The sequence below is a fragment of the Scleropages formosus genome, chromosome 3 (genome assembly GCF_900964775.1).
Source record: "Scleropages formosus chromosome 3, fSclFor1.1, whole genome shotgun sequence".
NCBI lineage: Eukaryota > Metazoa > Chordata > Actinopteri > Osteoglossiformes > Osteoglossidae > Scleropages > Scleropages formosus.
Window position 1 is genome coordinate 30,804,568 of NC_041808.1, and position 13,777 is coordinate 30,818,344.

Genomic DNA, 13,777 nt, shown 5'->3' on the forward strand with positions numbered 1-13,777 from the left:
AGTTCATTGGAAGTCGCTTTGGAGAAAAGCATCTGCTAAATAAATGTACACACTGCGCAATCTTGCCTGCAGAGAAAACACGACACTTTTACAGGTGGGGCAGCTGGAAGCATAGTAGGTAGTGCTACTGCCTTTGGACCCAAAGGTTGCTGGTTTGAGTCTTACTTCGAGTTGTAGAACCCTTACCTTAAATTGCTCCAGTAAAAAAAAAAAAATATCGAACTGTTTAAGTGGGTAAATAACTGGGTAAAGAACTATAACCTCAACACTGTAAGTCAGCGAAATTAATAAATGCAATGTAAATTTAAATCTCCTGATGATGTCGTTTGTCTCTGTCTCCCCCTAGAGACGCTGAGCTGGAATTACAGCCCATGGATTCAAACAGAGGCGGTGGTCGCATGAGCCCGCAGGTAGCGCTCGGCTCTCAGAGGTGGCTATCAGCGCGCGACTGGAACTCGGGTGACCATCCGGGCCGCGCGGCTGGTTTCATATAACGAACAAACAAATCCGAAGTGAAACTTCACCAGATGCGCTCCAACGTAAAGTTTCGTCCCTAATGTAATGCACACAATATATTTTTCTATGAGATGTACGTCGCTTTGTGGGGGGGAACGTCCGTTATGAATAAACGTAAATGTCAGCAGATTAATAATAAAAAGGATCAGTCAGAATAAGGAGGATTTTACTTCCTAATGAATTGAGCGAGAGAGCGAGCAGCAGAGGGAGGGAAGGAGAAGAGCGAAGGGGACGTTCTTCGAACCTGTTTCCTGTACAACACCCAAAACTAAAGTGCGCTTTTTTTACTGCCGGGCTCCGTTCGCAAACTCAGCGCAGCTGGTAAAAAAAAGCGGAGAAATGCAAGCCATTAAATGTGTCGTGGTAGGTGATGGGTAAGTCGGCCACTTTTTTCTTGTATGTGTGTGTGTTTTGTTTCTTGCAGATGTTACGATTCTGATTCCGTTCTTATTGTACTCGAATCGCTGGAATGAGTGACAGCATCATGTTTCCGATCACTTGCTGTCCGCTCTCAAACAGCGCGTCTCCGCTTCATTTTAGCCCCGTTTAAGGGATCAAAGGCAAACGTGCTGCAGCTGAAGAGCTATCAGTCTTAAAATGTGTGTGTTGTGGTGCTAAAAGTGTTTCCTCCGCTAATACACACTTTTTCCCGAGCGACTCTGTGTCTTCTTTGTACGTCGTAACAGCGAAAAGGAGGAGAATCTGAGCGGCTGCTTACTCTGTGGTAATACTAACTGTAGTAATATTGCAGTGACATGGCTGAGACTTGGATGCTGTCTCTTTGAAGATGTCCTTTTCCCCACATGACAGAGAGAACATGAAATGCAAGGACAGTGATTTTATCAGGGTGTTGCTCAGGGTGTTTGGGCTTCAGTCCAACTGCGGGAACTGGCCTCCTCTTGTGACTCTACATCTACTGAAACAGGAAGTCTTCTTTCCCCCCAAAAAAATAACTGTTATGCTCGCGACTTTGAAAGGCAAGTTCTAGAGCAACAGGGCGAAGAAGCGTGACTGGAGGCTGAGAAACTATAGATGAGTTGGGGTTGTGGAGGAACTGCTCCAAAGTGATGCTCGGCGGCAGAGAAAAGGTGTCTTTTTTCTTCTCGCGACGATAGCTTCCTTCTTTCTCTCTTCCTTTTGTGTCTCCTCGCACCACGTGTGTCTTTGTAAGAGACAGAATGCCTCGCGCACATCCGGCGTGAGACATCAGGGCTGCGTCTCGGTCCGTTGGCATCATCATCATCATCTGAACGGAGGCCTCTGGTCATCACAAAGCCTGCAGCCCCCCCACACGCCTCCATAATCATCATCATCATCTATTCACTTAGCTGACGCCTTTCTCCAAAGTGACTTACAATGTTTAGCTACTTAAATTATTTGCCCATTTATATAGCTGGGTAATTTTTACTGGAGTAATTTAGGGTAAGTACCTTGCTCAAGGGTACTATAGCCGGAGGTGGGATTCAAACCTACAACCTTTGGGTTCAATGACAGCAGCTGTAATCACTACACGTAAGTTAGTGTTGTTAATAACGTCTCTATTGATCTGAATCCTTTGTTCATGGCAACTTAGAAGGTCACATAATGAGCTGAGAACTGATTTAGCCATTAGCCAAAATGACTGTACCAGTTGAAATCACACCCTGGGCACCTCCACTACTCTGCCTTCTACCCCCTTTGCCCATATTCAGTGTTCCCCAGCCTACAAAGGTAGTGCGCTCCTAAAAAACCCTTCATAAGGTCAATCCCCAAACTCAAAGACTGATTTTTTGATTTTGGGGGTTGCATACATCCCCAAATATGTTTTCGTGTGACCTCCAGCAGCCAAAGAGATATATCTCAAGCCAACTGGTAACTCTTAAATGGCCCAGAGTGTGTATGTGTATGTGTATGTTCGTGCTACATTGCTCTGCTGTACACATTAGTGAATGACTGTATAGTTTAATACAGTGTACATAACCCTGTAAGTCACCTTGAGCGGAGTTGTCAGTTAAGTACCAGTTAATAATCACCGTAAGTCACTTTGGAGAAAAGCATCTGCTTAATGATTAAATGTAAATGTGTTGAAATGCTCAGGCATTGGGAGGTGCGCAAAATCTAAATCTGATCCTCACGAATGCAAAGAAATGCCTCCTAAGTTGAAGTAAGAATATTAAATGAAATTCCTCATGAGGTCAAATCCTTGTAACCCGGATGGGGACGACGGTATCCTCCTCGCACCGCTCGATGAGGTCTATTAATGCACATGAGGACACGTAAAGGCAGAAAACTCATGGTTGGACAAACACATGCCGTGGCAATGGCATAAGTCATTGATCTGACAGTCACACAGAAGGTAGGAAATCTGTAGGACCCTTTGTTTTCCATCACCACATGCAATAAGTTACATTTCTGTCTTCAGTTGATGTCTCTATTCAGGGCAACTTATTTTTACAGTCCTTTCCCATTAAAGAAAAAAAAAAAAAAAAAAAAACTGGGTTTTTTCTCCTGTACTCATTCATGGGATTGAAACCCAGGTCATTGGCTCTAGCCACACAAGTACTTCTGTAGTCGTATGCTGGACGTGCAACATAAGACGATAACGTACATCAACTAAGTACGGCACAAAAAGCAAACTTCCTGTAGTAAGAGGATGTACCCTGATTACGCTCGCAGGACAAAATTTTGAATAAAAAGCGCTTTCAGACCCGGTGCGCTCAGCGACCACAAGGCTACGAAGGGTCGCAGGAGGATCCGTGTTACTAGCACCAGTCTAATGATGGACAGGGGTCGGAGTGGTTAAGGAACTGGATTTAGTGCATTCGTGACAATTGCACGACAGAATTTCTCACCAGTTTGAGCTCTGGGGGGAAAAAAAAAAAATCATGTCTAAATATGATGATATGATGCTTCTGTGCTTAAAGAGGTCTCATACTCCTGCACTAGAATTAAAGTCATAGAATATATCTGGAAAAAAAAAATGGAATCACACAATACTTTAGGGTTCGGCTGGTAGTGTCGTGGTTAGAGCTGCTGCCTTTGCATCCCAGGGTTGCAGGTTTGATCCCCACCTCTGCCTATAGTACCCTTGGGCAAGGTACTTACCCTAAATTGCTCCAGTAAAATTACCCAGCTGTATAAATGGGTAAATAACTGTAACCTTAACATTGTATGTTGCTTTAGAGACAATCATCAGCTGAGTGAATTAATGGAAAACTTAAGTTAAAGACATTAAAACTAAGTTTTATTGTATTTATGCACATTGATGATCAGAAAGCAGTTTTCAATAGGGTTGCAGTGGTCTGTAGCTAAGAGATCTGGCCTCAGCTAACAGTTTTTAACGGAAACAGGAAATGCTCAAAGATGCAAATCTTCTATTTGGAAAGAGATAAGAGGAGCGGGAGACACAGCTGAGAGAGCAGACGTCTCTCTTTCGGGCTTTTGACTCCGCTTTTAGCTCTAATACCGCTGTGAAAAGTGTTTGTAATTGCAGGGACATCGGCCCTGTGATTTGTAGAGACACAACAGAGTCCAAGCGTGACTCGGGCTCCTTAAAGAATGCTTCATCAGAGAGTGAATTCCGCGGCTCGGCCCAAATCCAGGCACACGTTCACGGTGTGTGAACGCCTCGGTCTCGGCAGCGCCGAGAAACTACAGCTGTACAGCTCGGGTGGCGGCCAGGGGCCCCGAGTGCGGTCCTCCTACTGACGAAGCATTGTTTTCAGACACGCCCTGCTGCTCGAACCCGCTGCTTCGGAAGCACGATACGGCAAACCGCACTTCAGAAGAAAAACGACCTGCAGTTCATTTGAAGCCGATTCGATAGTTTAGCATCCCGGCTATTCGGGCCGAAACGGTTTCCTACACAGCTGGTACTTTCCTGAGATAAAAGGAAGTGGTTTTCATTCGTTTGTGTGCTCCTACACAGTACCGTAGTATGATTTCAGATTTATTTGTACACACGGAAGCAAAAATGAACATTATGGAAACAAGCAAATAAACGTTTGAATACTGCAAGAAGGTACACGAAAGGTGATGCGTTACAGCAGAGTCGACAGCCTGTTTATGAATGCCATATGAATGCCAACGAGGGAAGAGATCCTCCCAGTATTGATATTCTCTATGTGTCTCGGTGAGATTAAAAGGTTGCTTTGACAACGCTTTCATTGAACGTGCTTTTTACGCCATTAGAAGGACCTTGAGAAAGTGCAAGGACCACATGCCCTAGCAGACCATGCGGAACCTACACGTTGGACTCGCTCTCTGTCACGCCACGTTGGTCCACATAAGAACCAGGACGTGCCTTTGAGATGGTCTCTCAGATCAGGACAGCTTACATCGTCGCTGGCATCTTTTTTCTCATTTCGTAATGGAAGGTGTTGAACCTCAGCTTTCCGGCTCTTCGGCCGGTGTTTCGAACCCTTGTCGGACCCGTAGCCCTTTTTGCAGATGTGCTTATGCTTATGGCAATGAAACGGGGACGTGGCACCTCGTGATCGCAATGCATGGCCTCTATATTATCTGTCTGTCTGTCCTTCCTCAACGACGACTGCACTTCCGTGTGAAGGAAGTGCAACATTCAGGCAGGCACCTTAAAGCTGACCTACAAATTTGACATTATTTGTGTGAAAAAGGCCTCCTGTCACTTGTACCGCAGCCCTCACTTTGTGTCTCCGCAAGTATCAAAGTCTTTATTGTCATTTTAACCATATACAGCTGGTACAGTACACAGTGAAACGAAACAACGTTCCTCGAGGACCATGGTAATACTTAAAAAACAATATATTACAATTTATTACAATGAGGGCGCAGTGGTGTAGTGGTTTGACCGGGTCCTGTTCTCCGGTGAGTCTGGGGTTCGAGTCCCAGTGGGGGTGCCTTGCGATGGATGGGAATCTTGTCCTGGGTGTGTCCCCTCCCCCTCCAGCCTTATGCCCTGTGATGCTGGATTAGGCTCTGGCTCCCTGCTGCCCCACAGGGGACAATTGATTTCTGACTGTGTATTACAGTGATGTAGTAGAATATATTACAATATAATAATAAATGCTGTTACAAAAAGTATTTATTGAGGATTTCACCTTCACGTTTTTTTAAAAAAATCCACCAGGCTGTTTACGTGCATAGGAATTGTACGACCTGGCGCTCTGGGATTTTGGATGCAGTTGGACCCGTAGCTTAGCTGGATATACAAAGTGGGTCGAAAATATGAAACGTACAATTATAATGAGGCAGCGTTGAGTTTCAGTGAGAACCTTGGCGCGCGGGTGTTCTCGTGGTGTTTCTTTTACATCCAAGACAATGAGCAGTTATCAGTTATGCTGTCCCAAAGGCTACTGCTTTAATAAAATAGGTATGGAAAAATACCTGACTTCCTTCCATAATCTGGGCGCGTGTGAAAGGGCTGTGATTTCAGGAATGAGGTGACACACCTTAAGGTCCTGATTCCTGACGTATATTTCCTAGTAAGTGTATTTGCAGTGCTGGCAGCCTTTCCCAAATTGGTTAAATGTTCCTGCTGAAATTAATTAATTCCATACTATCCTTAGTATCTGGACTCTCAGAAACCCTTAATTAAAAAAAATGGATTTCCGACGCCATGACTCAACTTCAGGCGAAGGACAAAAACCGATTTGGTGCTGAGATGCCCCTTGACATTGTGTCCTTAAGCCGCTAACCCTAACCCTAAAAGAAGCCCTTTCTCACTAATTCTCATGAGAGCAGGAGCTCCGAATCCACGCTTTGCACCTTATCTGTCGCTGAGGTTGTAACTTGTCTTTCAGAGCTGTGGGGAAGACCTGTCTACTCATCAGTTACACCACCAATGCCTTCCCTGGAGAGTACATCCCCACTGTGTGAGTACAACATTCGACCTTTTCGGAAGGATCCTTCACTTTGTCCTCGGTCGGGTCAAATATTAACGTACACGTGGGAGGGTATCCCCAGTTGGGTCGGACAGGTGCTCTCAACCCTGAGCACGTGAGGTCGTGTCGTGTGCAGGTGTTTGGTCCACGGTGACTATTTAAGACCTCTGTCGACCAAATAATTAACGGTAGCTGGAAAACCTGCGCATGCGAGGACCACTGGGTTACACAGAACTCGGCTCTCCGGTGGCAGATGAGAAAGACGCTTAAGTCTGCGGTGTCACAAAAAGTCCCCTCTGAGGTGGAGTTTGGCTGAATCACATGTAGGTTCAAGCATAGCTATGTTTTTATTCTTATATGTGTATTTATGGGCATTTGCAGGTTTGACAACTACTCCGCCAACGTTATGGTGGACAGCAAACCCGTCAACCTGGGGCTGTGGGATACGGCAGGGCAAGAGGACTACGACAGGCTCAGACCTTTGTCCTACCCACAGACGGTATGGCTCCCTCACCGCAGCGGCACTGTGGAGATCACTAAGGGCACCCAATGGTGCGTGGAAACAAAAACCTGTAATCTAAAGGTTGATGTTCAAGTCTCAAGGGGGTCCCTTCTTTAGTAAGTGGACAAAAGTTACAGTTATCAAGAAGTTTTCTCCAAAGTGACACACAATGATCACTAATTAGTATTTAGCTGACACCGTTTTCCAAAGCGTCTTACAGCGCGAGACCCGCGGCACTAAACTCCACACAATCATTCACCCATCTATGCAGCTCAGAAATGTAACACACTGTCTTGCACACACACACTACGGGCAATTGAGATTTCCCAGGTCACCTGAATCATATGTCTTTGGCCCATGGGTGGAAACCAGAGCAGCCAGAGAACAACCACATGAATACAGGGTGAACATGCAAAATCCACAAAGTCTAAGCTGCATTCGAACCCACGTCCACCTTTGTAGCCCAGGGTGTCTTGAAGGACCAGTGCTACCTGCTGTACCACAATGCACCTCCCTTGACCTAATTTTTCACAGTAAAGTAACAAGTAAATCACAGTTTTGGACAAAAGCCTCACCTAAGCATGTGTTATAATATTACACTTGTCTGATGCGTGAGATACCAGACGACCCTACAACATAGCGTGCATCTGTGCAGCACTCTAACAATCTGCTCGTACTCAGCTGAGCTTTTCATGTTATACAGGCGAAAGGCCTGGAAAGTTCCTCACTTGCACGTCGGGGCCTCTAACTATTGTTCAGACCAGGAAGGCTGCAACTTAACCAAATCAGGCCGATGGCAGCAAAGAGTGGGGAAGTTGAATGCTCGGCAAACACCGTGCAGAAACAAAAACATGACCCACCCCAAGGTTGCTGATACCTCGTACCTTTAAATACACCAAGGCCTTCTTTATTAGCCGTTTTGTGCTGAGTGCGTCTCTGACGTTTCTCTTTGTGCGTCTGCATGTTTTTGCTCTTTCAGGACGTCTTCCTCATCTGTTTCTCACTCGTGAGCCCAGCGTCATACGAGAACGTCAGAGCCAAGGTCAGTGGGGATGATGAAAGCTCTTTATTGGAAATCATAAGCTATACACCAAAAGGGCAGTACACTACTTGTGAGCAATGGGAGCAGATGCTCTGGCTATGTCCTGCTGGTTCCGCGTGAGATCACATTTGAAGGCAGGCAAAAAGAAAAACATCATTAAAATACGGTGCGTGTTTTTTTTTAAAACGTGACGCCGAACGGCTTGTTAACGCAAAGTCAGATATAATGGATGGTGATGTGTCGTGACTTCTGTTTGCTGCTGAGACTGCTAATTGTAAGCAGCGAACATGGTGTGTGAATTTAGTATGACAGCAAAGCAGCGACCGTTCCATCAGCCTCCCAGGGGTATTGAGTCATGCAGGATTTCAGCAGACTCTTCATCAGTGTGGCTCATTTTCTCGCTTGCATTTTTTTATGCCACTTTTTCCAGCCATCCTTACACATATAGTTGTACACAAAATATAATAATTAAGATTGATTAAACTTGTCCCAGAGGAGGATGTGGTAGCGCAGCGGGTTTGGCCTGTGCCTGCTCTCTGGTGGGTCTGGGGTTCGAGTCCCGCTTGGAGTGCCTTGCGACAGACTGGCATCCTGTCCTGGGTGTGTCCCCTCCCCCTCCGGCCTTGCGCCCTGTGTTGCCGGGTTAGGCTCCGGCTCACCGCCACCCTGCTCGGGACAAGCGGTTTCTATCAGCGTGCGTGAACTTGTCCCAAGTACCAAAGAGCTCAATCCATGAGTTGTGTGCTGTTACTGCAGTTCCTTTTCCTCCCTCCAGAGGGCACTGCACACAAAACATTTAATGTGTACAGATCTTCTTATAAACGGTTACAAACCACTGAACACGTGGGAGGCAGTGGTACCATAGGAAAAACACAAGCTTTAACTGGGCGGTTCTTCACTTCAGATGAATCCTTTTCAGTTCTGGTACAAAAAAAAAGTAAACAATGTTTTACACAGTCCTTTAGTATAGCAGCAGTGCGGCATCTAGCGCCTTTCTAAAATGCACCTTTACTATTTTTATCCTCATTCTTTCACCATATCTTTTCTTCCGATGTTACGTTCCCCAGGAGTTACCATGGCAACATTCCACATATGCAAATGCAATACTGGTAGATTAAAATGCTTTGCTTACAGATCAAAATCTATTTAAGGCATCAGAAAGTTACTCACTTAGGGTGTGGGGATATTAGGAATGGTTTACGCATTCACACACAATACATCTATTCTTAATGGCATCTAATGGGGTGGCCGATCGAACCAGAACTGCTTTGTTTTTTGCGACGATGTTGGAGGCAAAAACCTTTTGTGAGCATGATTTAACATACTGTATGCATATACATACATGCAGGCTTAAAAGCTCACAGTTTAATACTGAGAAAGTATCTTATTACTATGGACTCTAGGTATCCATATTAATATTGGAGCATTGATACAGGAAAATTTTAGCCCTCATCAGCAAGGGATGCATGGGAACAGGTGACCGTGAGCCTCAAGTTTTATATGAGATGAGTCTTGGAAACCCAGTCGAATGTAGCAGTTTTGAGCTGAATCGTTCACAAGATGTAATGCTGTGGATGGGCGGCTTTCTAGGTGTACTTTTAGTCGGTGGAAAATGTGATCGATTCAGGTACGTGCGTTTACCCCTCAACCCCGATTCAGCAAGATGAACTTCTAAGAACTCTGTCCTTGACCCAGTTAGCCATTTGAACTGCCTAATGTACAACCTGAAAATCAATAGAGAAACTAGAATAGCTTTCAACGTTCATGAATTTCCATCTGTCGTCACATGTTGCAACCAATCTAAAAGACACATCATGCACGTTTACGGCACAGAAAAATGTATTTTCATCAAGTTAATTGGTTCTATATTTCTCTGTCTCTTAGTACTCAGACAATGGGTGCATTTGTTTTCATTGAGAAGTGTAATACACCTTTTATATCATTTAAAACCTCTTTGTCCCCACCACGAGCCTGAAAAATTGTTGAGTAGACACTGAACCGCTGTGAACACTTGCCTAAATGAGGATTGAATGTTTTCTCAGGACTGGAGGATGGAAGGAAAACAAGCCAACTAGTGCAGAAAAATTGCTCCCATCTTCAAAGCTGTAAGGCAGGGAAATCGAGAGAGAGGATTGCTGCCTCCACTCGTTTTTGTCTTTTCTGTAATTAGATACATATGCATTACGCAGCTGGAAATGAACCAGAGGCCAGCTGTCATTAATCCTCCCATTCCCACACCTCGGCCATGACTAAATCACGCATTACCGTTCCATTCAGCGGCAGTCTTTGTCTGGCGCTCAAGGCTTAATGGCTGCGAGGCCTTGGCTTTTTGTGTCTGCGTAGACAATGCATTCTGGGAGTAGGAGTGGAATAGAATCTGCGGCATCCTCAGTCAGGGCTATCGCTGGGGACGGCGAAGCGCCAAAGGCGGTTGAATATTAATGAAAGCAGGCCTCGAACCGCTCCCACTACTGCCTGTAGGCAGACATAGCCAAGAGTGATTGTTGCACATTAAAGGTTCCTAACAGTTACGCAAACACTACTTTATACTTTGTACAAAGGCACATGGCAGCTTGAGAAATGTTTCATTTTCATGCTTACTTTTTTGTGTTTTTCCCTCCTTTTTCCAGTCTCTTTAGTAGGATTGTTTTTAGACATGGTTGCACTCTCTTAAGACACCTACACTGATTAACACCTGGACTGATATAATTAGTAATGCAGTGAGCATTTTAATATGTGGATTTGCCGTCAACGTACTGCGGATGGCACGGAGGCGAGCGAAGGCCTGCTGACATACACTGCGCTGACTCATGGTGCGCTGCAGACTTCCAGATATTTTAAGCCGCCCATTTTTCCTCGGAGTGAGAAATATGTTCCTTTTGTGAAAGGTTAGTCAGGCTCGTCGAAATAAAGGGGACATTTAGCAGCCAAGCCACATTGTGGCAGCATGAAAGGCAACACACCGCTCGCGTCCAACAATAAGATGCATTTAAGAAGCTTTTTGTTGACCGAAAACTGCACAGATGGATCTCTTTCTCGCATCGATCAGCGTTGTAAACTCTGGTAGGGGTGTAGCTAGTGACTATAATTCACACTAATATTGAGGGCAACTGGTGGTGCCGCAGATAAGAACCGGACTGGTTTGGGTACGAGTACAGCTGTAATCAGGGCTTCACAGAGGATTCCGAGAGGGATACATCCCTTTTTTCTCCATATTTAGTCACAGCCAATGAGCTGATTCGGATGTCTGTCCTTCGAAACATGGCACATATCCTCCTCCAGTGGCTGTGTGCCATGAGCCCCCAGTTTCAGTCCCTCAAAATACAAAATGTGTCCATTTCCATGCGCAGCTCTTCAGGCATGTGGCCAGCTGTATGTGTCATTGTGTGGACAGGGCAGCGGAGAGGGCAAATCCAAGTCCCTGCCACAGTACCCTGCAATTAATCAATGCGCTGCTAATGATCGCCTTGTCCAGATCTCTCATTAGTGCAACATGGGAGCCTCTACATTTACACGTATTCATTTAGCAGACGCTTTTCCTCAAAGCAACATACATCTCATGGAAAATACAATGTGTGCATTACATCAGCAGAAAGAGAGACTTAGATATAGATGCATAATTCTAAAGCTCAGTTAGTTTCTTTCCGTCATATGAACCAATGTAGATCACACGAGTAGCTGCATAAAGGTTTATTGGTTAATCAATGATTTCCAGTCACAAACTTGTGACTAACATTTACATCACACAAGTAGCTGCATAACCTAAAGATCTGGTAGGACTGTCTGGACTTTTGTTAAAGAGGCACCTACCCCTCAGCTAGATCATGGTCCAAAAACTTACCAGCAGGTTTAGGCAAACTCTGCACAGAAGGGGGAAATAGCAAGTTTGTCTCCCCCTAGTGGTACCCAGAGGTGCGACACCACTGTCCTTCAACTCCCATGATCCTGGTGGGTACCAAGCTGGACTTGCGGGACGACAAGGAGACCATCGAAAAGCTCAAAGAGAAGAAGCTGGCCCCCATCACGTACCCACAAGGCCTGGCACTGGCCAAAGAGATTGGTGAGCACTTAGTTTAGATTTAACAAACTTAGGTACCCAATACCCTGACTTGTGTCTCCTTTAGGTACCTTCTAACATGAATACATGTAAATATAGATATAAACGCATAAAAAATGCATACATAATAATTTTTCATACAGAGGACACATTTATGTATCACATCAAACATAATACATTTTATGTATTACATCAAATATAAACATGTATACTGCATATCCTTCCATCCATTCATCTTTCGATTTTCATTAACTGCTTGTCCTGTTCAGGGGGTCCGGAGCCTATCCTGGAATCAATTCGCACAAAGCAGAGTGGGGCGGGTACAACCTGGGTTGGACACCAGTCCATTGCACACGCACACACGCACACATATTATGGGCAGCACAGTGGCGCTGCCACCTCACAGTGCCTGGATGGTGTGAGAGAACGTGGGTTCAATCCCCCACAGTCTGTGTGGTTTGCGTGTTCTCTCTTTGTCTGCGTGAGTTTCCTCCAACAGTTCAGACCGATTGGTGACTCTAAATTGCCCCTAATGTGTGAATGGGTGAGTGACTATGTCTGCATGTGTGGCTACCCTGCAGTGGACTGTCCAGGGTGCAGCCCTTGCACCCAGTGCTTCCGGGATAGGCTCTGGATCACCATGACCCTGGTCAGGATAAGTGGTTATTGAAATTGGGTACTATATATTACATCAAATATATGTCAAGTAGTATGTATTATATCCAATGCACCCACACATTCATGTATATGAATATATATACATTTCTGTATATATCTGGCCAGACGCGGTGAAGTACCTGGAGTGCTCCGCCCTGACGCAGCGGGGGCTGAAGACGGTGTTTGACGAGGCCATCCGTGCCGTCCTTTGCCCCCAGCCTGCCAAGACCAAGAAGAACACCTGCCGGCTCCTCTGACAGTAAGACCAGCAAGTCAATCCTGTGAGGGAGGGGGCTGTAAGAGTGAGGGGGCGATAGTGTGTCTCTCACAGCTTTAAAATGTGTTATAAAGACATTATGTGCAACATAGTTTCCTCAATATTTCTATTCCTATGCCAGCTGCTCTGTAAATGTAACTGCAATGGAATTATGTCTCTGTTCACCCAGGTCTCTGAGGAAAGCAGAACATACAGACCCAACATACAGACCCAGCTGTGCACCTGTATTTTTACACATTTTTTTACCTTACACTTTGATGGTTCTGTCATGATTTAGTCATAATTAGTGTATAGGATATGGCTATTTAAATGCTAGTAAAAGCAACGGTGAACAATTAATATTTTCGCCACTGGAAGCATGACCTTGATGTATAAATTGTATGGATGACAGTTTCACATGATAAATGAATTTGCATAGAAATTGCATGAAAGGTCAGGGGTTTCTGTGATAGAAGGATGCAGGTGTTTCACAAATATGAAACTTAGAAAGAGGCCAGGATATTGCAATATTCTGTGTCAGACCCCTCAGCCTTCAGTTGTCCAGGTATATCGTTTGGATCTGGACTGAACCGGTGCAGTACCCAGAAATGGACTGTTATTTTGTTACCATGGAGTTCCTTGGACTTTAAAAAATAAAGTGTTCCTTTATCTCGGGCTTTATCTCAGGCTGCTGATCGACTTTCTTTTCATGCAATCATCTCATAACCAAATAATTCCTTCTCTCAACGCAGTCGAAGGGCGCGGGTTTAAAAAAGCAATTGCAGATGAAGATGATGGATTAAAGGAGCGAACGAAGCCTGGCTGTTAAGTAGGAGTTTTGTTCTGAGTCGGCGGGCTTTTCCACACTGCGCCACTGAACAGATAAACATCTTTCAATCAAATGTCA

General features: G+C 45.0%; 1 protein-coding gene across 1 annotated transcript; it reads left to right on the plus strand.

The window, feature by feature from the left end:
* Positions 1 to 746: 746 nt before the first annotated feature.
* LOC108925952 (ras-related C3 botulinum toxin substrate 2) lies at positions 747 to 13,557 on the plus strand. The gene is made up of 7 exons (XM_018738337.2): positions 747 to 890; positions 6,276 to 6,347; positions 6,738 to 6,855; positions 7,838 to 7,900; positions 11,801 to 11,960; positions 12,741 to 12,873; positions 13,061 to 13,557. The coding sequence occupies exons 1-6, from the start codon at positions 856 to 858 to the stop codon at positions 12,869 to 12,871; spliced, it is 579 nt and encodes a 192-aa protein (XP_018593853.1). The 5' UTR covers positions 747 to 855; the 3' UTR covers positions 12,872 to 12,873; positions 13,061 to 13,557.
* Positions 13,558 to 13,777: the final 220 nt, after the last annotated feature.